The sequence below is a fragment of the Pan troglodytes genome, chromosome 15 (genome assembly GCF_028858775.2).
Source record: "Pan troglodytes isolate AG18354 chromosome 15, NHGRI_mPanTro3-v2.0_pri, whole genome shotgun sequence".
In the NCBI taxonomy this organism is placed as follows: Eukaryota; Metazoa; Chordata; class Mammalia; order Primates; family Hominidae; genus Pan; species Pan troglodytes.
The window spans coordinates 50,487,227-50,513,531 of NC_072413.2; the positions used below are offsets into that span (position 1 = coordinate 50,487,227).

The following is a 26,305-nucleotide window of genomic DNA, read 5'->3' on the forward strand; positions in this document are numbered from 1 at the left end:
GAAAAAACAATCCTAAAATTCACATGGATCCAAAAAAGAGCCCACATACCCAAAGTAAGACTGAGCAAAAAGAACACATCTGGAGGCATCACATTACCTGTTTGAAACTATAAGGCCAGAGTCACCAAAACAGTGTGGTACTGGCATAAAAATTGGCACATAGACCAATGGAACAGAATAGAGAACTCAGAAATAAACCCTAATACTTACAGCCAACTGATCTTCAACAAAGCAAACAAAAATATAAAGTGGGGAAAGACACCCTATTCAACAAATGGTGCTGAGATAATTGGCAAGCCACATGTAGGAGAATGAAACTGGATCCTCATCTCTCACCTTATACAAAATCAACTCAAGATGGAGCAAAGACTTAAATCTAAGACCTGAAACTATAAAAATTCTATAATAAAAAGAAGACAGCATTGGAAAAACGCTTCTAGACATTGGCTTAGGCAAGAATTTCATGACCAAGGACCCAAAAGCAAACGCAATAAAAACAAAGATAAATAGCTGAGACTTAATGAAACTAAAGAGCTTTTGCACAGCAAAAGGAACAGTCCGGCAGAGTAAACAGACAACTCACAGAATGGAGAAAATCTTCACAATCTATACGTCTGGCAAAAAACTAATATCCAGAATCTACAATGAACTCAAACAAATTAGCCAGAAAAAAACAAACAATCCCATCAAAAAGTGGGCTAAGGACATGAATAGAGACAATTACAAAAGAAGATATACAAATGGCTAATAAACATGAAAAAATGCTCAACAACACCAATGATCAGGGAAATGCAATTCAAAAACACAATGAGATACCACCTTACTCCTGCAAGAATGGCCATAATCAAAAAAATAAAAAAATAATAGATGTTGGCGTGGATGTGGTGAACAGGGAACTCTTCTACTCTGCTGGTGGGAATGTAAACTAGTACAACCACTGTGGAAAACAGTGTGGAGATTCCTGAAAGAACTAAAAGGAACTTGATCCAGCAATCCCACTACTGGTTACCCAAAGGAAAATAAGTCACTATATGAAAAAGATACTTGCACACGTTTATAGCAGCACAATTTGCAATTGCAAAAACATGGAACCAACCCAAATGCTCATCAATCAACGAGTGGACAAAGACACTGTGGTGTGTATATATATATATATATAAAATGGAATACTATTCAGCCATAAAAAGGAATGAATTAATGGCATTTGCAGTGACCAGGATGAGACTGAAGACTATTATTCTAACTCAGGAATGAAAAACCAACCATCACATGTTCTCACTCATATTTGGGAGCTAAGCTATGAGGATGCAAGGGCATAAGAAAGACAAAATGGACTGTGGGGACTCAAGGGGAAAGGGTGGGAATAGGGTAAGGAATAAAAGGCCACAAATTGGGTGCAGCACAGTATATGCTGCTCAGGTGATGAGTGCACCAATATCTCACAAATCACCACCAAAGAACTTACTCATGTAACCAAACACCACCTGTTCCCCAATAACCTATGGAAATAAAAAACAATTTAAAAAAAGGAATGGTACACTTAGGGTTGAGCGTCTAGAATCAATTTCTTGAGTTTTCAAAAGCTTCAATGTATAAATAAGTTGTACATCAGTACATAGTTTCCATTAAATGAAACAAAATTTATGAAACTCTATTATTCATTTATCCAACAATTATTGAAAACCAGATATTCTGCAATGTAAGGCAATATGCCAAGCCCAGTAAGCTGATATAAGGCACACTACCTAACCATAAGGAACTTACATCAAGCACACCTAATCCATTATTACCTCTCTTACTAACAGGCCTCCCTCATTTTCCCCTATGTCTTTGCTGAGATGGTAGCACAGATATTTTCAGTTAAAGTCCATTCCTTGGATCTTTATTTGCCCACTATTAAATGAGGTTTCACAGGATGGTTAACATAAAAAGATCCTGGATATTAAAAAGCATTCCATCCATGAGGAATAAACTATATAGTTTCAAGGACACAGGGATTTTTGATCTCTCATTAGACCATGAGACTGGGTCTTGAATCTGCCAAATTTTTATTTCCAGTATTTAACTGGAGTAACTGGACAGAGTAGGCACTCATAAATGCTTGCTGAATGACTGACTTAAACCAAAAAGGTTGTTGTATTAACTGTAGTCACAAGTACTTAATACATAGGCTTTCTACTTTCTACTAAAGACAGTTCTATGAAGACAAATCAAAGTGAATGCTCCTAAGCACTCTTGAAACTCTTGGTTCATTAACTTAACCCTGGAGACACAAACATAGTAACTGAAATTTTATGTGGTTTTCTATATTTTTTGCATGACATAGTTTTACAAATAGCTACAGCTTAGAATCAGAATAATAAGCATGCATAGCACAGTACACTACCTTTCAGTTTAACTGCCACATCAATATAGGATTGCAAAAATGCCATGGATACTGCTTGCCCTATATGAAAATTAAAAATTCAACAGATATTACATGTGTATCTCCAAAGCATCCACACTGATATGTAACAAATATACAGATTTATGAGGTTTCCCAAAATTATTGTTAAACAGAAATATTCTACTATACATTTCTCAACATAGTCCAACCACTTAAGAGAGTTTCAAATGCAACTGATTTTCCGCACTTGTACTGCAAGGAATATAGCTAAATGGCTATGATTTGAAGATAAAAGCAATATACTTACTATAAATCTATAATAACTGTTAATATGTTAAAAATCATTAGCGTGAGTCACAATTTTTCAAAATTAATGAACATCTAGTTTAATCATTCACCTTTAATTTGTAAATCAGATATAAATCAATTGCACAATCCCAGAATCAGAAGTAAATGCTTCAATGCACACAGTCTACTTGAGACATACGAAAGCAATTTCATTTTACAACATGCAATACATGGAATGCCAAAAATTAAATCTGGGTTTTTAAATGTCCTAATATGTAACAGTCTCCTCTAAAGGCTCATACTCACAACCAGCATAGAAGAGTACTATGCTGTCAGAAGCCATCACTGTTGCATTAAATGTTTCTTCTGTTAGTTCCACTGTAAGTTCCAAAGGTAATTTTCTCTTCCTATCTCTGAAAACAGTTTCTGCCACTTCATCATCCTGAACATCTAAAATGTTGGAAAAGAAATTAATTTAAATATTGATGTATAATGAAAACTATTTAAGCTCTTCTCATAGGAAGCATATAAGAATTCAGTACTTTATACAAACTTTTGAATTCATCCTATCTTAATAGTTAGGATGCATGATATTTAGAAAACTTTCCAGTTGCTTAACTGACTCTGAGATGCTTCCTGACCTAGAAGTTGGGAAGTTTTAGTCAATTTCAAAATTAAAATTTGTTCTACAAAGAATATTAATAGTGCCATTTTGTTTATTTTGCCTCTACTATATGCCAAGCATTATGACAGGCACTAGGAAAACTGGTAAACAAAACAGACATAGTCCTGACCACATGGAACTTCTATCTATGGAAAAGTCAGATAAACTGATCACTGAATAAATATATAATTATAAATTATGATCAATTTATGAAGAAAGGTAAAGGATACACTGAGAGATTATAACAGGGCTATTTAGATTGGGAAGCCCAAAGTCTGCCAGGTAGAGAATCAAGAAAAGAATGTTTTAGACAAAGAGAATAACATATACGAAAGCTCTGAGACATAAAAGAGTTGAGCACATACAAGGCTGAGGGAAGGCAAATTTGACTAAGACAAGATGGGGCTGAAGGAATAAACAGCATGAGAAAACTCTAAACTAGGCAGTGGCTAGATCATAAGAGGTCACATGAGCCAAGAAGTCTGGATTTTATCCAAAAAGCCTCAAGTTATGAGTGGATTCTGAATATGTGAAACCCTTCCTTTAGATAGACCAATCAACAGACTGATAGATTCATCCATCCATCCATCCATCCATCCATCCATGTATCTTCAAAACTACATTTGGATTCATAAATATTCTGTTGGAAGTTTGTAGAGATTGTACGGTAACACAGATGGAGCATATAACTTGATTAAAGGATAAAGCTTCTTTATGAACATGAAAACATGAACATGAAAAGGAAAAGAAAACTCAGGTAGGCAGAGAAGAAAGGCAGTGGTGGCATAAAGAGCAAAGAGAACGGCATGAGCAAAGGCACAGTGGCATGTAAGAGCATGGTGCAATCAGAAGTTCAAACACTGACTGGATATACGATGGTATTAAGAATTGTTAATTTTTTAGATGTAATAATAATATTAATTATGTTAATGTTAAAAAGGAAAATCCTTATATTTCTGAAACCCAGGGAAATACTTATAGATGAAATTACATGTTTTGGATTTGCTACAAAACAATAAGAGGTGGAGGGTGATTGGAGCAGGATGAGCCATGGTTTGATAATGGCTGGGGCCAAGTAATGGATAACAAGAATTTGTTCTATTATTCTATCTCCGTATGTACATAATTCTCTGTAACAACACACTAAAAAGAAAGAAGGGAGAGAGAAGACAATACATTCATAGAACTAAAGTATTGTTTTATACATAATTTCTAATACAGTCACGTACCACATAATGATATTTCAGTCAACAATGGACAACATATACAACTGTAGTCCCTTAAGATTATAATAGAGCTGAGAAATTCCTATCATCTGGTGATGTAGTGGCCATTGTAACATCGTAGCACAACACATTACTCACATGTTTGTGGTGATGCTGGTGTAAACAAACCTACTGTGAGTCATATAGCACATAAGGCCAGGCACAGTGGCTCACACGTGTAATCCCAGCACTTTGGGGGGCCGAGGTGGACGGATCACTTGAGGTCAGGAGTTCGAGGCCAGCCTGGCCAATATGGTGAAACCCTGTCTCTACTAAAAATACAAAAAATTAGCCGGGCATGGTGGCGCATGCTTGTAATCCCAGCTACTTGGGAGGCTGAGGCAGAAGAATCACTTGAACCCAGGAGGAGGAGGTTGCAGTGAGCCGAGATTGTACCGCTGCACTCCAGCCTGGGCGACAAAAGTGAAACTGTCTCCAAAAAAAAGAAAAAAGTACAGAACATATAATTATGTACAGTAAATAATACTTGATAATGATAATAAAGGACTAGATTATTGGTTTATATATTTACTATACTCTTATCATTAGCGTGTACTCCTTTCACTTATAAAATAAAAAGTTCACTGTAAAACAGCCTCAGGTAGGTCTTCAGGAGGTGTTCTAAAAGAAGGCACTATTATCATAGGAAATGACAGCTCCATGCTTGTTACTGTCCCTGAAGACCTTCCAAAGGGACAAGATGTGGAAGTGGAAGAGAGTAATATGGATGATCTTGACCCTGTACAAGCCTAGGCTAATGTGTGTGTTTGTGTTTTCGTTTTTAGAGAAAAGTTTAAAACGTAAAACATAAAAGTTTTAAATGGAAAAAAGCTTATAGAATAAGGATATAAAAAAGAAAATATTTTTGTACAGCTGTATGATGTGTTTGTGCTTTAAGTTTAATGTTATCACAAAACAGTCAAAATGTTTTTAAAAATTGTAAAAATGTATAAAGTGAAAAAGTTACAGTAAGCTAAGACAAATTATTGAAAAAAAATTTATAAATTTAGTACAGCCTAAGTGTACAGTATTTATAAATCTACAATAATGTAATGTTCTAGGCCTTTACACTCACTCACTGACTCACCCAGAGCAACTTCCGGTCCTGCAAGCTCCATACATGGTATGTACCCTATACAAGTGTACCATTTTTTATCTTTTATACCATGTTTTTATTGTACCTCTTCTGTGTTGACACATTTAGATACATAAATATCTACCATTGTGTTATAGGTACCTACAGTATTCAGTACAGTAACAAGCTGTATAGGTTTGTGGCCTAGGAGCAATAGGATGTATCATACACCCTAGGTGTGTAATAGGCTACACCATGTAGGTTTGTGTAAGTGAACTTTATGATGTTTGCTCAATGAAATCACCTAATGATGCATTTCTCAGAAACTATCCTCATCGTTAGGAGACACACGACCATACAATAAATTAAAATTCTAGATCTGGATTTCACTACAACCTCAGCCATTTTCTATACGACTCTAGTCAATCACATAACTCTCTGGGCCTCAATGTTCAACTCTTGTGAAGCATGAGAGTTGCACTATATAACTTAAAGGTACTTTTAAGCACCAAATTCCATGACACTAAAAAATTACATTCTCAATACCAAACTTAGTAAAGACCTATTTTCTTATTTACTGTATTTTTTTATTATTCATATATTTTCATTTTCCTGTCAGTCTTCTGTTTCTTTTTCCTCCTTTCCCTCTTTTCTTATATTCTAATAAGCTACCATCACTTGTAAATTTAGTCACTCCTCAGCTCTACCTTCAACCTATTCATTAATAACATACACACTATTTTCAGTCACACATGCTGCTTTTTTTTTTTTTTTTTTGAGACAGAGTCTCACTCTGTTGCCCAGGTTGGAGTGCACTGGCAAGATCTCAGCTCACTGCAACCTCCAACTCCTGGGCTCAAGTAATCCTCCCACCTCAGCCTCCCAAGGAGCTGGGATTACAGGCACATACCACCATCTTGGCTAATTTTTGTATTTTTTGTAGTGATGGGGTTTTGTCATGTTGCCCAGGCTGGAACACACGCTTCTTTTCATTTTTCAGATTGCCCTTCTGTGGAATCTAGTCTTTTTCATTCTGATTCCATTTTGCTGATTTTCTCTGGGGTGCACCTGTCTCTGATTTACATTCTCAGATGGTAATAAATTCTTTCCTAACCCTTATCTAGTTTTCCTTTGTAAACGGGAGTGATACAGATGGAGGGGGAAGAATTAGATACAGGCACAACACCATACAACATTCTGGGCCAGTATGGATTACTGATAATAGGAAGTTAAGATGAAAAATAAACAAAAAAGGCAAAGCTGCAAAAGAAATACTAGAAACAGGCTGGAGGTTATTGAATGTTTCGAACACAAAGAAATGATAAATGTTTGAAATGATGGATACACTAAATACCCTGACCTGATCACCATAGATTGTATGTATTGAAACATCACTATGTACCCCACAAATAGGTACAATTATTATTGGTCAATTAAAAAAATGGAAATAAAAACCAGAAAGAGAAGGCAGCATCAGAGGGTAAGTAAGGCCACAGAGTCAGGAAACAATATAGAGGCTGTGGCCACAAAGAAATCTTCAAACAGGCGACTCCCACTGAAGACAGGAATCAAATAAACTGAGACTACGGACAAGTCCTCTAACTCTGAAGGTTCAAATATAGGAACCATTACAGGAATAAGCAGGAAACAAGAGACCAGAACACAGGTCTGCTTATGTAATGACAAGCCCACTGAGAACTCCAGAGAGGAACACAAGCAATTCTAACCCCTGCATATCGGAAAAGAACCAGAGCTCTGCTCAAACCAAGAAACTGGTCACTGGTAAGAGTGAAAGCTCTTATTAAATTTATAATATAGATTTTGATCACAATGCATGGACCTCATGAAAATGATATGTAAATTGCTTCCTTCTTGGAGCTCATAATGGTACTATATAAAACATTCAAGTATTTACTATATATGTTACACAAAAATGAACAAGACATAATCCTTGATTTAGAAATATTTACAGACTAGCAGAGAAGAGAAAAAAGCAAATGAATAATTACAGAAGAGGATTAATGTTATGAAAGATGTATCAGAAATAATTATTTCACTATTGCCCAACTGTTACACTTAAAAAATATCAAAATTTAGGCCACTAGATTATTTTAGCGAAGTATTCTTGACTGTCACTAATAATAAGATTTTATTTCAGGATGCTTAAGTTCTAGCCCAGTCCCTACCACCTGCCACTTGTGGGACTTTGGGCAGATCACTGAACTCAGGAAATGCAGACTCTTCATGTATAAAATGAAAGTGGTATCAGCTAACTCAGAGAATAATAATCAAAGTAAATAATATGTGGGAAAAAGAGTTAAAAACTATACAATACTTCATAAATGTAAGCAATACATTTTTTAAAAACTGAAATAACTGTTTAAAAGAAGTGTTAAAATGTTACTGAAATTTACTTCTTATACCATTAACTGGATTTATTTACAAGTACAAATATAACAATATTTATTAGAACTCCATTTCCTAATAAAAATAGTAACAATGAATTATCATGTTGTAGTTTCTAAGTAGAGTTTTTAAACATGGACTAGTCCAGAATGGCTGAAAGAACTGATATGGAAGATGAAGGCACAGATGTGGGAAGTTTGAAGCCTGATATGTAACAGTAAATGTTAATACATTAAACAAAATATAGCATCCTTACATCTTTTCAACAAATCAACTTGATAAAATGTGGTTCCAAATAAATTCCGCCAGGTTTCTTTACAGAGTCTTGAATCTGAATACATTCTTGGAGAAAGTTAATCCATTGGAAATTTCACTGACTTTATGGGTGCTGGGCAGGATGGGGAAGGGGTGAGAATCATAACACATTACCTATATCTGGACCTTCCATGTCATTGTCTTCATCTTCTTGTATTTCCTCAATGTGCATATTATTTTCCACATGAGATATTATTAAATCAACATCATGTAATACCAAAAATTCCACTGGAACTCCCTAGAAATACATTAATTTTTTAAAAATGAATATAGCAAAGTATTTTGACATAAAAATGTTTTACTTGGGCCAGGTATGGTGGCTCACACTGTAATCCCAGCACTTTGGGAGGTCGAGGCAGGCAGATCATCTGAGGTGAGTAGTTCAAGACCAGCCTGGCCAACATGGTGAAACTTTCTCTACTAAAAATACAAAAATTAGACTGGCGTGGTGGCGCACGCCTGTAATCCCAGCTACTTGGGAGGCTGAAACAGGAGAATCATCTGAACCCAGGAGGCAGAGGTTGCAGTGAGGCAAGATTGCACCACCACACTCCAGCCTGGGCAACAAGGCAAGACTCTGAAAAAAAAAAAACAAAAAAAAAAAACAAGTTTTACTTGTTTGACACTAAAATAAAACTAAGCCTTTGAACTTCAATTCTAAAATTCAGCAAAACGAAAAAGGAAATTAACTCCAAAATTACTGTGAAAAGAAAAGCATCCAAAGCATACCTTCTATAAAGACAATGTGTACACTGAAAAAGGTGGCAAAAAAGGTGCTGAAAGCCTCACTTGCTTCTTGTCACAACCACATTATACTGAAGTCTGTAAAGCATTTCACATGTAATACCAAGTTCTACCTCTTTATAAAATGGAAATATATACAATTTTACTGCAAACAGAGTAAATCAAAATTGATTATTCTGACATTCCACAGAAATATTCAAAACAATACTTCATCTAAATTAATTCCACTAATAAGTTCAATTTCCTGTTTAGCTATAAACAACACTAAATTACTATGTGCTCCCAGTTATTTTAAGAATACCAAATTCTATTGAGATCAATATTACTTAATTAATATTAAAAAATATTACTTAAGATTTATTTCACTATTGCCCAACTGTTACACTTTTAAAATATGAAATTTTAGGCCACTAGATTATTTTAGCAAAGTGTTCTTGACTGTAACTCTATATTGGAATAAAGCTATGAGATCTAAGTATGTTTGTTCTTTGCTATCACATATCTTCATTTTTTTAACATTATATTCAAAACAAGCAATTTTAATTTCTACAGAAATATAATAAACTTAAAAAGTAGAGGTTCCAAATATTCACAGAAATTTTTGTAGTAAACCTTTTAATTAAAGTATAACATTAACACAGAAAAGAACAAAAATTTTAAGTACAGAGTTTGATGGATTTTTACAAAGTGGACACACTTGTATAACCACCATACAGATTAAGATACAGAACATCATCAGCACAACCAGTGGCCATCTTCTTGCTCTTCCTGTCATTAACATCCCCCAAAAGTAATCACTATTCTGTCTTTCATCACTGCTATGGTTTGAATTCTGTTTTATCTTGTTTATTTTTTTGAGACAGGGTCTGTCTCTGTCACCCAGGGTGGACGTGCAGCGGCACAATCATGGCTCACTGCAGCTCAAACATCTGGGGCTCAAGTGATTCTCCCACCTCAGCCTCCTGAGTAACTGGGACTATAGGCATGCACCACCACACCCAGCCAATTTTTTGTAGAGATGGGATCTTCCGATGTTGCCTAGGCTGGTCTTGCACTCCTGGGCTCAAGCGATCCACCTGCCTCAGCCTCCCAAAGTGCTAGATTACAGGCACGAGCCACCATGCCCGGCCCAATATTATTTTAAACAAAAAGCAGAATATATAGCATAATTCTGATTTTGATTTAAAAAAATACAGAGAAAGGCCATCAGTGGCTCCAGCAAGAATATCAGCTCCGAGCAACAGGTTGAGACGAGCCTGAGATACCTCAAAAAGTTGTTTTTTCGCCATTCAGAGAAGGACTGTGTGGTAGATAGAGCTCCCTCTCCCCTCTCCCCTCTCCCCTCTCCCCTCCCCCCTCCCCCCTCTCCCCTCTCCCCTGTCCCCTCTCCCCTCTCCCCTCCCCCTCCCCCCTCTCCCCTCTCCCCTGTCCCCTCTCCCCTCTCCCCTCTTTCCACGGTCTCCCTCTGATGCCGAGCCGAAGCTGGACGGTACTGCTGCCATCTCAGCTCACTGCAACCTCCCTGCCCGATTCTCCTGCCTCAGCCTGCCGAGTGCCTGCGATTGCAGGCGTGCGCCGCCACGCCTGACTGGTTTTCGTATTTTTTTGGTGGAGACGGGGTTTCGATGTGTCGGCTGGGCTGGTCTCCAGCTCCTAACCGCGAGTGATCTGCCAGCCTTGGCCTCCCGAGGTGCTGGGATTGCAGACGGAGTCTCGTTAACTCAGTGCTCAATGGCGCCCAGGCTGGAGTGCAGTGGCGTGATCTCGGCTCGCTACAACCACCTCCCAGCCGCCTGCCTTGGCCTCCCTAAGTGCCGAGATTGCAGCCTCTGCCTGGCAGCCACCCCGTCTGGGAAGTGAGGAGCGTCTCCGCCTGACTGCCCATCGTCTGGGATGTGAGGAGCCCCTCTGCCTGGCTGCCCAGTCTGGAAAGTGAGGAGCTTCTCTGCCCGGCCGCCATCCCATCTAGGAAGTGAGGAGCGCCTCTTCCCGGCCGCCATCACATCTGGGAAGTGAGGAGCGTCTCTGCCCGGCCGCCCATCGTCTGAGATGTGGGGAGCACCTCTGCCCTGCCGCCCCGTCCGGGATGTGAGGAGTGTCTCTGCCCGGCCGCCCTGTCTGAGAAGTGAGGAGACCCTCTGCCTGGCAACCGCCCCGTCTGAGAAGTGAGGAGCCCCTCCGCCCGGCAGCCACCCCGTCTGAGAAGTGAGGAGCGTCCTCCCTCCTCGTCTGGGAGGGAGGTGGGGGGGTCAGCCCCCCGCCTGGCCAGCCGCCCCGTCCGGGAGGTGAGGGGCACCTCTGCCCGGCCGCCCCTACCGGGAAGTGAGGAGCCCCTCTGCCCGGCCAGCCGCCTCGTCCGGGAGGGAGGTGGGGGGGTCAGCCCCCCGCCTGGCCAGCCGCCCCATCCGGGAGGCGAGGGGTGCCTCTGCCCGGCCGCCCCTACTGGGAAGTGAGGAGCCCCTCTGCCCGGCCAGCCGCCCCGTCCGGGAGGGAGGTGGGGGGGTCAGCCCCCCTCCCGGCCAGCCGCCCCATCCAGGAGGGAGGTGGGGGGGTCAGCCCCCCGCCCGGCCAGCCGCCCCGTCCGGGAGGGAGGTGGGGGGATCAGCCCCCTGCCCGGCCAGCCGCCCTGTCCAGGAGGTGGGGGGGGCGCCTCTGCCCGGCCGCCCCTACTGGGAAGTGAGGAGCCCCTCTGCCCGGCCAGCCGCTCTGTCCGGGAGGGAGGTGGGGGGGTCAGCCCCCCGCCCGGCCAGCCGCCCCGTCCGGGAGGGAGGTGGGGGGTCAGCCCCCCGCCCGGCCAGCCGCCCCGTCCGGGAGGGAGGTGGGGGGGTCAGCCCCCCGCCCGGCCAGCCGCCCCGTCCGGGAGGGAGGTGGGGGGGTCAGCCCCCCGCCGGGCCAGCCGCCCCGTCGGGGAAGTGAGGGGCGCCTCTGCCCGGCCGCCCCTACTGGGAAGTGAGGAGCCCCTCTGCCCGGCCAGCCACCCTGTCCGGGAGGGAGGTGGGGGGTCAGCCCCCCGCCCGGCCAGCCGCCCCATCCGGGAGGGAGGTGGGGGGGGTCAGCCCCCCGCCCGGCCAGCCGCCCCGTCCGGGAGGTGAGGGGCGCTTCTGCCCGGCCGCCCCTACTGGGAAGTGAGGAGCTCCTCTGCCCGGCCACCACCCCATCTGGGAGGTGTACTCAACAGCTCATTGAGAACGGGCCATGAAGACAATGGCGGTTTTGTGGAATAGAAAGGGGGGAAAGGTGGGGAAAAGATTGAGAAATCGGATGGTTGCTGTGTCTGTGTAGAAGGAGGTAGACATGGGAGACTTTTCATTTTGTTCTGTACTAAGAAAAATTCTTCTGCCTTGGGATCCTGTTGATCTGTGACCTTACCCCCAACCCTGTGCTCTCTGAAACATGTGCTGTATCCACTCAGGGTTGAATGGATTAAGGGCGGTGCAAGATGTGCTTTGTTAAACAGATGCTTGAAGGCAGCATGTTCGTTAAGAGTCATCACCACTCCTTAATCTCAAGTACCCAGGGACACAAACACTGCGGAAGGCCGCAGGGTCCTCTGCCTAGGAAAACCAGAGAACTTTTTTCACTTGTTTATCTGCTGACCTTCCCTCCACTATTGTCCTGTGACCCTGCCAAATCCCCCTCTGCGAGAAACACCCAAGAATGATCAATAAAAAAGAAAAGAAAAAAAAAAAATACATATACATATGTGAACATAGGATAAAAACCAGACTGACACATGATAAAAACATCAAAACGTTAACAGCAATTTTCTTTGAATAGGAGCAATTTATAATTTACAGATTTTTCTATAATAAAAATATATTAAAGACCACATATATTAGCTTTCTTTAAATAAACAGATATTGTAGAACAATACATAAAACAACTAACCTCTTCTGCTCTTTTGAAGACCACATTAGCATCTTGAGGAATGTTCACTTCCAAAGAGTCCCTTTTTCAAAATGGAAATAAATGTTTTATGTTGCTAATCTGAAGAATAATAGTCACCCAGGACTTCAATAGAAAATAGAACTACATTCTTATACTAAAAATTATGAAAAAATATTACAATTTAGTGACTGAAAAATTTTACACATAAACATAGACCAGATTTTCTAGTCTCCATCTTAATCTCCATCTTCATTTAGCAAGGTTTAAAATTCTAAGTTTTAATCAACCTTAAATGAATGTACACATTTTAGCTCAGCAACTAGTTCTAACTATATTGGAATCTATTAGAGATTTGAGTTTATTTATAAGTGATTAAATTACCATATTTTAAAACGTGGAAACTATTAGCGTTTTGCTAAATATAGTAAATATTCGATGTTTAAGATACCTTAACAAGAGTAGAACTCCTGCTTTTCCCAGAAGACGCCAAGCAACCCATTCTGCAGTTCTTCTATCAGCTTCATAAGTAGCCTGTTGGCTAACAATAAAAACTAGTGGTAAGCCCAGTTGGAGATGGACAGTTGAAACTTGTTGAGGATCTTCAGCAACTTCAGTCTTCATTGAAAAAAAAAAAAAAAAGTGTGATAACAATATTCCAACATTTGGATTTAAATTCTCCTAATTCTTATTAATAAAGTCATGAGTAAAAAAAAGTGTAAAATAATCCAACAGTAACAGAAACGATCTCTTAATTTCCTGAATTTAATGCTCCCAATGCACCTATATAGTTTTGTTTGTTTGTTTTTTGAGACAGAATTTTGCTCGCTCATCAGGCTGGAGTGGAATGGCACAATCACAGCTCATTGTAGCCTTAGCCTTCTGGGCTCAAACAATCCTCCCACCTCAGCCTCCCGAGTAGCTGGGACCACAGGTGCACACCACCATGCCTGGCCTTTTTTTTTTTTTTTTTTTTTTTAATTTTTTGTAGAGACGAGGTCTCCCTATGTTGCCCAGGCTGGTCTTGAACTCCTGGGCTCAAGTGATCCTCCCACCTTGGCCTTCCAAAGTGATGGGATTACAGGCATGAGCCGTCGTGCCTGGCCCCCTATAAGTTTAGGCATTATAAAACTAACAGATTTTATAAGAAGTTAAACCAAAAATTACAATCATAAAGAATAAACATATTATAAATAAAAACAATAAATAAAACAGTGTGGGACTAATTGATATAGAAAAATATTTCAAGGGAAATAGAACAGATAACTAAGGAATACACTTTTTCATTAAGAATTTAACATATAATGACACATTACAAAACAATGAGGAATATCTGAGTTAAAGTAGCAAATTAAATACACACATCTAATTTCACTCCCTCCAGAACTCCCAGGAAAACTAAAGCAGCGGGATTTTTAAAAGAGATAAACACATGGATGTGAAGAAGGGAAGAGAAAAGGTAGCACAATTTTAGAAGTCAGAATAATAACTGACTTAGGAGATCCTACAAAGCAAAAGCCTAAGCCATTAGAGGGAAAACTAAGTTTTAACTACAGAATCCTAAAATTGCTCAGGAACTGTCAGTGTTAGGCATGTCTGGACCTGGGAAGGAAATGTTGGAAGGGAAGTGACAGGAAGGCTCTAAAATAAGGAGGAATGTGTCAAAGCTTTTGAGAGGCAGTTAGATCCCGATTCCCCTCCCCAACTCTATGAGTTTAAACAACTGTCACTTCCCTACACCAGCAGAAATCTAGGAACAGCTGACAGTGTGGACACCATGCCGAAATCAGGGGGATTAAGTAACCAAATGTTGAGACGTTCCCCTCACCCCAGGTCCCTTTCCACTCAGTTCCCAGAATGCCAGCAGCTAGGCCTTTGTCCTCAATTGGAATTTGTATCCTTTTTGGGGGACTAACCCCAAAAGCCTAAAGATACTGACATTGGGATTCGCCAAAAAGCAGGCCAGGCCCAGTTACTTTATAGAGCTCTAGGCTCGGCCCTGCTCACCTCTTCAGTCTGCTTACTGCCTAAGAGACATAGACTTCTGCCACTGCTACCCACACCTTCTCTATCTTCCACCATAGATGTCTCCCAGACAAGACTCAACCACACTCCTTGAATTCTCACACAGAGAATGTGTGAGAATCTGGAACAGTGTTGCCTGCCTCTGCCCCTCCTCCACACTCCTCTTTTGCCGCCACCCAGCACAGCTGGCTTCAGGGTCCATCTGAGCACTGCTTGGAGTTCCCAGGACATTTGAACTAGGCAGGGAGGTGGGGTGTCATGTGGCCAGGTGGCCAGAAGGCACTAAGAAATCCCATGGGATGGTCTGTGCAGATCAGACACTTACCAGTCAGGGGGCAGAAATGTCAAGGGCAGCTTACAATGGTGCCACCTTCTCACCATTCCCCCTTCCCAACCCTCCTCGGCCCAGTCAGCCAAAGAGAGTCAGTACTATTTTGGCCACATCTCTCAAGTCTCCGCCAACCCCAACTGCCTTGAAGTCTCTGCTTTTTGTCAGAGACTTGCAAAGACTGATGTTTTTGTTTTGTTTTCTCATCATTCCATTGTGATAGTAAGAAACTAAGAAGATTAATGAAAAGCTCAGGCACGATGGCTCACGCCTATAATCCCAGCACTTTGGGAGGCCAAGACAGAAGACCACTTGAGGTCAGGAGTTCAAGACCAGCCTGGGCTACAAAGTGTGACCCTGTCTCTATTTTTTTTTAAAAGAAAAAATTAAATAAAATTTTAAAAAGAAGATTAGAGAAGAAATAAAATGTGAACACATGTCACTGTTCTATATATATATATATATACACACACACATATTTAAAAGTCACCAAGTCCCACCAATGTTAGAATTTCCAATCAGCTTCTAGTTTCAAATTCTAAACTGTGAATAGATATCCAAGGATTAACAAACACCTGAGGAAAGCCTCTAACATGAAAGACAGAGACTAGAACACATAGAAAAATAAATAACATAGAGAAAATATAGACTATATGGGAAGAAGAAAGGTTCAGAAACCACCATAGACAACCTCAAGGAGATGGGAAGACACTGGATCCATAAAGAATTGAAAAATAAAGTTAAATAAATCTCCCAGAAAGCACAACAGAAATAGATGGAAGATAGAGAAAAAAGGTAATAAAATTGAAGGACTAGTTCAAGAGGTCTAACATCTAAATAATGCAAGTCACAGAAAAAGAGAAGGGAGAATATAGAAGAAATCATCACTGAAATAAACACAAAATTTTCCCACAACTGAAGGACATGAGTTGTCAGATTGAAAGAGCCCACTGAATAACCAATAGAGTGGATAAAAGCAGATACAAAGGAAGATGCATTCTCCCAAACTTTCTAATAATTAAACTTCTTTTTTTTTTTTTTTTCAAGATAGAGTTTTGCTCTCTCACCCAGGCTGGAGTGCAGTGTCAGGATCTCAGCTCACTGTAACCTCTGTCTCCCAGCCTCAAGCAATCCTCCCACTTCAACCTCCACCAAATAGCTGGGACTACAGGCATGCATCACCACACCCAGCTAATTTTTATATATTTTGTAGAGATGGGGTCTCGCCATGTTGCCCAGGCTGGTCTCGAACTCCTGGACTCAGCCAATCCACCCACCTTGGCCTCCCAAACTGATTCCTATCACCAGGGGATAGGAACCTTGGGAGCTATCTTAGAAGTCTGTCTACCATAGGTAAGTATAGGATTCTCTTCGGCAATTTTTAGGAAAGATATATAGATATAGATATAGATATATATATAACTCAATAACTTGAGTTATTAAGTACTCTTAATACAGCCCCCAAGATTCCTACCCCCTAGTGAACAAATCTTGTATAATCCCCTCCCCTGAGTGTCAGTAGGACCCGTGGGTAGCCATTCCTTTGGTTACGTGACATTACATAGGAGTCTGTTGTAACACACTCAAGTAAGATTCTCCCACTGGCTTTGAAGGAGCAAGCTGCAATGTTGTGAGAGGGCCATGTGGCAAGGGCTTGAGAGCAGCCTGTAGGAAATGAGAACAACCCCTGTCCAACAGCCAGCAAGAAAACAGAAACCTGGGTCTTACAACCACAAGCAACTAATTTCTGCCAAAAACCTAGATGAGTGAAATACCCTGAAGGAGTAAAAATGCCTGTTTTTTTTTCCTTGTGTATTAGGAGAACTATTAGTAATTAGTAATTCGGTATTCTAAAGCAAAAAGGAGGAATAGTCAGTAAGGCTAGAAATCTGGCAAGGGGCCAGATCATTGAAAGCCATGAATATCCTGCCAAGAAAATGGGGCTTTATTGTGTAAGTAAAGTGAAGCCATTTATGAATTGCATGAACTCATGATCACATATATATTTTAAAAATATCACTCTGTCAGCTTTCAAATGAGATTTCAGATGTAAAATTACATGCAGGAAGATGTAGGAATTAAGAATGTTTTCCCAGATGTCTGCCATCAATGAATGGACAGTAAGATAACCAAAATAATAGAAAAAGAACCAGTGGTGGTGAAGGACAATACCTTAATGTCACATGTGTTGTGCTTAAGGAGGGATACATCTAATTAACAGTTAGACATATGGGTGGGAGCTCCAAATAAACATGTGACCTGAAAATTCAGATTTGAGAATCTGTGTAGTTAATGCCACAGAAACAAATGAGATCACTTGAGGGGTGTGCTTTGAGCAACTATCACTGTGTAGCAAAGTACCCTAAAACCTGGTACCTTAAAATGATAAGAATCATTTCTTTTGCTCAAATATGTGTAAGCTCATCTCTGCTTCATGTGGCATTAGTAGGCTATTTCAACTGGAGGCTGAAGATTCTACTTTACAGATGGCTCATACACATGGCTAATAAGCTGTTGCTGACTATTAGGAGCTCAGCCAGGGTTGTGGTCTAAGGGCCTTGATTCTCCTTTTTATGGGCTTCTCCTCAGGCTGCTTAGTCTAACAACAAGGTGGGGGTTTTCAAGAATGAGCAAATAAAGAGAGCAAGGTAGAGGCACATGACATTTTGTGAAACATAGCCATTAATGATATATGAAGTCATATATCATCACCTTAGCCTCATTCTGTCGGTCAAGACAGTTACAAAAGCCCAACCAGGTTCAGGTAGAGAAGTCAGACTCCACCATCCCACAGGTACAGTGATAGGGTGACATGATAAGGGGAGCTTATGGGATGGGAGGTACTGTTGGACTTTGTGAGTCTTGGAGAAAGGAGTGAACCTCTTTTGCATGTGGGAGGGATTACTGCAGCGGTAGTCTGCCCCCTGGCTAAAACAACTCATATCACTTCCATGTGTAAAATACACACCTCTCTCCAAGACTCCTAAAGCCTTATCCCATCAAGCTTTGATTGAGTCCTGCACAAAGTTTAATACATCATCTACATTTAGTTCCAGGTGCAGGTAAGTCCTTTGCATACAGCTCCTTGAAAACTATTCCTCTCAATCTGAAGACCTGTGAACTAAAGAGACAGATCGGCCACCATGGTGGCTCACGCCTGTAATCCCAGCACTTTGGGAGGCTGAGGCAGGCGGATCACGAGGTCAGGAGATCGAGACCATCCTGGCTAACATGGTGAAACCCCATCTCTACTAAAAATGCAAAAAAATTAGCCGGGTGTGGTGGTGGGCACCTGTAGTTCCAGCTACTCGGGAGGCTGAGGCAGAAGAATGGCTTGAACCTGGGAGGTGGAGCTTGCAGTGAGCCGAGATCGCTCCGCTGCACTCCAGCCTGGGTGACAGCACGAGACTCCATCTCAAAAAAAAAAAAAAGAGACAGATCATTTTCCCCAATACATACGCAACAGACAATGATGGGACAGGCATAGTATAACCACTATATACACTCCTAGTTGAAGCGGGGAAAAATGGAGGCACACGATAGTCACTGGTCTACAGCAAGTCTGAGGTCCATTCAGGCATATATTGCCAGTTCCTTGACTAGGGCTCAGTCCTGTTCCCTGAACTTGAGACTCTTGGTTACAAAGTCTGGGCCTAGGTCTGCCCTCCAACTCGTCTTTTTTTTTTTTTTTTTTAAAGCCTGTGATTGCAGCTGAGTAGATTTCTTAGCCTTTTCCTGCCCCTCAAAATTTGGAGGTATAAAGTACATATATCATTTTGTGCTATTTCTGTCTCTTACCATACAAGTTGGTATAATTCTTTTAAAATCTTGTGGGTTTCCTAATTATGATTTTTTTATGATTTTATGATTTTTTTTTTTGAGACAGAGTCTCACTCTGTTGCCCGGCTGGAGTACAGTGGCATGATTACAGCTCACTACAGCCTTGACTTCCCCAGGCTCAGGTGATCCTCCCACCACCTCAGCCTCCCAAGTAGCTGGGACTACAGGTGCATACCATCATACCCAGATAATTTTTTATGTTTTTGTAGAGATGGGGGTCTTCGTATTTTGCTCAGGCTGGTCTCAAACTCCTGACCTCAAGCGATCCACCCACCTCAGCCTCCCAAAGTGCTGGGATTATAGGTGGGAACCACTGCACGCACCCTAATTATGAAGTTATAATCCATTCCATTTGACAAAAAACGAAATCACAAATGTCCTTGATAGGCAGAGAAAGTCATAGGGTAGTATCATAAAAATTATAACTAAATAAAATATGTAATATAAATACAAATTAGTATAAGAGTAGATATAAAAGTGACAGAAACATTCTTGCATTGGGGTACAACTACCAATATTTTTCTACAATTCATGTATTACTATTAAATAACTAAAATTACTTAAAAATTAACTTTCAAAAATGATATAATAAACAGGATTATAAAAGACTATTATGAGCAATTATATGCCAATAAATTTGATGACTTAGAAGAAATAAATTCTTAGAGACATACAGCCTACCAAGACTGAATCATTAATAGAAAATCTGAACAGATCTAGAACTGGTAAGAAAATTAAATCAGTAATCAAAAACCTCCCAACAAAGAAAAGTCCAGGACCAGACGGCTTCAATGGAAAATCCAACTAAACATTTAAAGAAGTAATGCCAATCCTTCTTAACCTCTTCCAAAAATTCAAAGAGGTGAGAATATTTCCAAACTCATTTTATGAGGCCAGCATTATCCTGATACTAAAGTCAAAGATACTGCAAGAAAAGGAAACTACAGAGCAGTATGAGCAATATCCCTAATGAATATTAAGGCAAAAATCCTCAACAAAAACTACCAAACTGGGCTGGGAGCGGTGGCTCATGCCTATAATCCCAGCACTTTGGGAGGTGAGGCGGGCGGATTGCCTGAGCTCAGGAGTTCGAGACCAGCCTGGGAAACATGGTGAAACCCCATCTCTACTAAAATACAAAAAATTAGCCAGGGCATGGCAGCATGCACCTGTAATCCCAGCTACTCAGAAGGCTGAAGCAGGAGAATCACTTGAACCCAGGAGGCAGAGGTTGCACTGAGCTGAGATTGCACCACTGCACTCCAGCCTGGGCAACGGAGCAAGACTCTGTCTCAAAAAAAAAAAAAAAACCTACCAAACTGAATTCAGCAGCACATTAAAAGGATCACTCATCATGAGCAAGTGGGATTTATGCTTGCAATGCAAGGATGGTTTGACACACAGAAACTAATTAATGTAATACTGTATACCAAATTGACAGAACAAAGGACAAAAATCACATGGTCATTTCGATTGATGCAGGAAAAGCATCTGAAAATATTCGACACAATTTCATGATAAAAACTCACAATAAACTAGGAACAGAAATAAATTACCTCAAGATATTAAACAGCATAAATGAAAAGCCCAGCCAATATCATATTCAATGATTAAAAAACTGTGAACTTTCCCTCTAAGACCATGAACAAGTCAAGGATACCCACTCTTGACACTTTTATTCAACATAGAACTGAAAGTCCTAGCCACAGCAATTAGGTAAGGAAAACAAATAAACACATCAAAATTGGAAAAGAAGAAGTAAAATTATCTCTGTTCACAGGTAATAGGATCTTATATGTGCAAAACCCTAAAGATCACACACACACACACACATACACACACACACTCACACACACCAGAAAACCATAAGAACCATTTTGCAGGATACAAAATCAGCATACAAAAATCAGTTGCATTTCTATACACTAATAATGAACAATCCAAAAATAAAATTAAGAAAATAATCCCATTTACAATAACACTGAAAAAGAATAAAATACTTTGGAATAAATTTAACAAAGGAGGTAAAAGACCCTTATACTGAAAACTACACAACATTGCTAAGAGAAAATTTAAAAGACATAAATAAATGGAAAGACATTCTGTGTTCATGGATTAGAAGACTTAATAATATTATTAAAATGTCTATACTACCCAAGGCAATCTACAGATTCAATGCAATCCCTATTAAAATCCCAATGGTATTTTTTGCAGAAATAGAAAAAATATCCTAAAATTCATATGGAATCTCAAGGGATTTCAGATAGCCCAGACAATCTTGAGAAAGAAGTACAAAGCTAGAGGCCTCACACTTTCTGATTTCAAAATATATTACAAAGCTACAGTAATCAAAATAGCCTAGTACTGGCATAAAAACAGACACATAGACCAATGGAACAAAATAGAGAGCCCACAAATAAACCTTCATGTATATGTTCAAATGATCTTTGACAAGGATGTCAAAACCACTCAGTAAAGAAAGGACAGTCTCTTCAATAGATGGTGCTGGGAAAACTGGATATCCACATGCAAAAGAATGAAAAGCGACCCTTATCTCACAGCATATACAAAAATTAACTCATAATGGATTAAATACCTAAACATAAGACCTGAAAGTAAAACTCCTAAAAGAAAACATAGGGGGAAAAGTTTCATGACATTGAAATGGGCAACAATTTCTTGGATATGACAACAAAAGCACAAACAACAAAAGCAAAAATAGACAAACTAAAACTTCTAATAGAGTAAAAAGACAACTGAAAGAATGAGAGAAAATGTCTGCAAACCATATATGAGATAAAGAGTTAACATACAGAACATACAGAGAACCCCCATAATTCAATAACAAAACAAATAACTCAATTTTTTAAATGGACAAAAGACTTGAATAGACATTTTTCCAAAGAAGATACACAAATGGCCAAGCATATGAGAAGATACTCAACATCACTAATCATCACGAAAATAAAACTCGAAACCACCATGAGGTATCATCTCATATCCTTTAAAATGGCCACTATCAAAAAAAAAAAGAAAAGAAAGAAAAGAATGACAAATGTTGGTGAAGATATGAAGAACTGAACCCTTGTGCACTGTTGGTGAGACTGTAAAATGGTGCAGGCACTATGAAAACAGTACAGTCATCCCTCAGTATCCATAAGGAATCAGTTTCTGTACACCCCTTAAATATACCAAAATCCATAAATGTTCAAGTTCTTTATATAAAAGTCATAGTATTTGCATATACCGACACGCTCCATCTTGTACACCTTAAAATCATCTCTAGATTATTTATAATATCAAATACAATGTAAATACTATGTAAATAGTTGTTATACCATAATTTAATTTTGTATTATTTTTATTGTTATATTTTTATTTTTATTGGGTTTTAATTATTTTTTATCTGCAGTTGGTTTAATCCAAGGATGCAGAATCCACAGATACAGAGGGCTGAGTATATGGAGGTTCTCCAAAAATTAAAAATGAAACTACCATATGATCCAGCAATCCCACTTCTGGGTATATTTTCAAAAGAATGAGAAAAAAGATCTCAGAGAATACCCATGTCCATTGCAGCATTACTCACCATAGCCAAGAGGTGGAAGCAACCTAAACGTCTATCAATGGATGAATGGATAAATAAAATGCGGTATATACGTCCAATGGAATATTATTCAGCCTTAAAAAAGAATAAAATCCTGACATACACTACAACATGGATGAACCTTGAGGACATTATGCTAAGTGAAATAAGCCAAATGCAAAAACAAATATGGCATAACTCAGTGTATATGTGGTATCTACAGTAATCAAACTCATACGAATGGAAAGTAGACTGGTGGTGTCAAGGACTGCGGTCAGGTAGAGGGGAGATGTCAAGTTGTGTGTTCAATGAGTATAGAGTTTCAGTCGTGCAATATGAAAAAGTTCCAGAGACCTGCTGTACAACAACGTACACCAGCTAATACTGTATTATACACTTTCAAATTGTGATGAGGGTAATCTTACGTGGTTTTTACAACAATGGAAAAAAAGTCTCTAAAACAACCATGTTAGGAAACACTATGCTGCACAATATTGCACACTGCCACATAAGTTCTCTAGAAATAGGAGCTAAATGAATAAATCGTAACAGCATCTTTCTAATTTCCTATATAAAAGAGTAGGCTTAATTTAATTCAAGTGTCTTGAATCTGAGACAGACAGCTAGATGAACAAACAAAAAATAATGTAAAAATTTCAGAAATTATTAAAAATGTATAAACTTACCCATCTTTTAACATTTTATTAGATATTTGCACTTGAGAATTCTTCTTGGGATTCAGATAAAAGCTTTCCTTCTATCTACAAATATAAACTGAATCCATCATGGAGAAAATCATCAGCATTCTAAAATGTCCTTGGTATTTGCCAACAGGACAATAAGTGAACCATTTTCCCATCTGTGTTCGCTGCTGGGAACCTTAATAATACATCTAAAACAACTCCATATCTGGCAGAATCTTACTTAACCTATTTAAGATTGAAATTCACTTAAAAATTCTATACTCAAGATTTATTTTCAGTTTGACATGATCAAAATGACACACCTCCCATCATGAGTATAAGACATAGTTGTGTTATATATCTACAATTAGGTGTCCAAGTACCCTGTTTACCTAAAAGAAAAAAAAAAAGCAATAAACACACATACAAAAGCAATCTGCATCTATTTTCATATGCTTAGAAGTGAACTAATAATACATATAATTGCAATGATCAGACACAATGCAGTTTACAAAAAAGCCTGAATCCTACTTTCCATTTTTATTAGTTTATAAAAAGACTTTGTAAACATACCAAATTATTTCAGATCCTGAACCCAGAAACCCAAGCTAATTTGCAAAGCATCTTACCAAACACACAAAACCCAACCATGATTAAACCCCAAGGGCTTGTATATAGAATAATGTCTAAGATAACAGGGGGAATGAGCTTCAGTAGTACTATGAGAGAATAAGAATAAAGCAAGAAACATGAATTCAAAGTCCTATGAAGTCAGCTACTAACAAGAACCTGTAAGAAGTCAACAAATTTAGGTACCACCGTTTGGGACCTCTCTATCTCATTCCAGTTAACTATACCATCAAAGGGTATAACCCGTTAGAACAAATTTTGGTCTAAGAGGTGTTTCCTATAAAAGTGTTTGGCGTTACTCAGTTTTTTTAACCTCAAATGTATTATTTAAGAACAAAAAACAACCTCAAACACTGATATGGTCAAATATTTAAAGAAATAAAACATAAAAGTGACCAAACCAGCTGAGGATTCTAACATCTTCCTAATTCCACCGGGGTAAGCCTTAGCCACCCTCCAATAGTCTCAAGGAATCTTTCGAGGCTTTGTCTCCTTTTCTGTACTCTGCATTCATTTTCTCTGTTCTGGTCTATGAAAGTCCACGAATCTGTGCTTCTAGGCCTCACTCTGCCAAGTATTTCTAGGCTGACATCAAGGTTTGAATTCTCAGCTTAGCTTTCCAATTTGGCTCTGATCTTCAATTCAGCCTTTCAGATCTTTCTTGGCTTTATGCTACTGGTCATTCCTACCTATTTCAGTGTGTACCGGGGCTTCTGGAGCCTCTGCCTGAATCCTATATCCAAGTTCCCTAGTTGTCTAGGAAAAAAAAGTTCAAACAAATAAAACGCTTATGCATTATTCTGTGAAAGTGTTGAAGCAAAACCTACTCCAGACTTTGATTAACAATTTAATATTCCTTTTGAGTGAACAGTGGTTAGAGCAGGGTCACCTGCATGGCACAACTCTACAAAGTACCATTGACATTGTATTTTATAAAATGTGTATTTCAAGGGGCTGTTGTTCCTATAGAATACAATATAAATGATGTCCTTAATTTTTTGCCATGTTATGCTTTCAGGTAAAACCACACTTAACTGAAGTCATTATGAACTTTCCAAAGCTTTGGTTTCTTAATTTCAAAACTAATACTACAGGGGGTGGAGCCAAGATGGCCAAATAGGAACAGCTCCAGTCTACAGCTCCCAGTGTGAGCGACGCAGATGAATGATTTCCGCATTTCCAACTGAGGTACAAGGTTCATCTCACTGGGGATTGTCAGACAGTGGGTGCAGGACAGTGGGTGCAGTGCACCGAGCGTGACCCGAAGCACGGTGACACATCGCATCACCCAGGAAGTGCAAGGGGTCAGGGAATTCCCTTTCCTAGCCAAGAAAAGGGGTGACAGATGGAACCTAGAAAACTGGGTCACTCCCACCCTAACACTGCGCTTTTCCAACGGTCTTAGCAAACGGCACACCAGGAGATTATATCCCGTGCTTGAGGGCTCCGAGGGTCCTACGACCACAGAGCCTCACTCATTGCTAGCACAGCAGTCTGAGATCAAACTGCAAGGTGGCAGCGAGGCTTGAGGAGGGGCGCCCGCCATTGCCAAGGCTTGAGTAGGTAAACAAAGCAGATGGGAAGCTCCAACTGGGTGGAGCCCACCACAGCTCAAGGAGGCCTGCCTGCCTCTGTAGACTCCACCTCTGGGGGCAGGACATAGCCAAAGAAAAGGCAGCAAAAACCTCTGCAGACTTAAATGTCCCTGTCTGACAGCTTTGAAGAGAGCAGTGGTTCTCCCAGCACGCAGCTTGAGATCTGAGAACGGACAGACTGCCTCCTCAAGTGGGTCCCTGACCCCCGAGTAGCCTCATTGGGAGGTACCCCCAGTAGGGGCAGACTGACACCTCACATGGCCAGGTACTCCTCTGAGACAAAACTTCCAGAGGAACAATCAGGCAGCAACATTTGCTGTTCACCAATATTCGCTGTTCTGCAGCCTCTGCTGCTGATACCCAGGCAAACAGGGTCTGGAGTGGACCTCCAGCAAACTCCAACAGACCTGCAGCTGAGGGTCCTGACTGTTAGAAGGAAAACTAACAAACACAAAGGACATCCACACCAAAACCCCATCTGTATATCACCATCATCAAAGACCAAAGGTAGATAAAAACCACAAAGATGGGGAAAAAACAGAGCAGAAAAATTGGAAACCCTAAAAATCAGAGCACCTCTCCTCCTCCAA

General features: G+C 40.0%; 1 protein-coding gene across 3 annotated transcripts in view; it reads right to left on the reverse strand.

Moving 5' to 3' along the window:
• Positions 1 to 26,305, reverse strand: part of TXNDC16 (thioredoxin domain containing 16) — a 129,026-nt gene that overhangs the window by 53,973 nt on the left and 48,748 nt on the right. For all 3 annotated transcript variants that reach the window (XM_001158742.7, XM_009427814.5, XM_063792911.1), the window contains 5 exons: positions 13,480 to 13,646; positions 13,032 to 13,092; positions 8,514 to 8,637; positions 2,981 to 3,124; positions 2,387 to 2,446 (listed from right to left, as the gene is read on the reverse strand). In XM_001158742.7, coding sequence (XP_001158742.3) covers positions 2,387 to 2,446; positions 2,981 to 3,124; positions 8,514 to 8,637; positions 13,032 to 13,092; positions 13,480 to 13,646 — 556 coding nt within the window. The remainder of the gene's footprint in view (positions 1 to 2,386; positions 2,447 to 2,980; positions 3,125 to 8,513; positions 8,638 to 13,031; positions 13,093 to 13,479; positions 13,647 to 26,305) is intronic.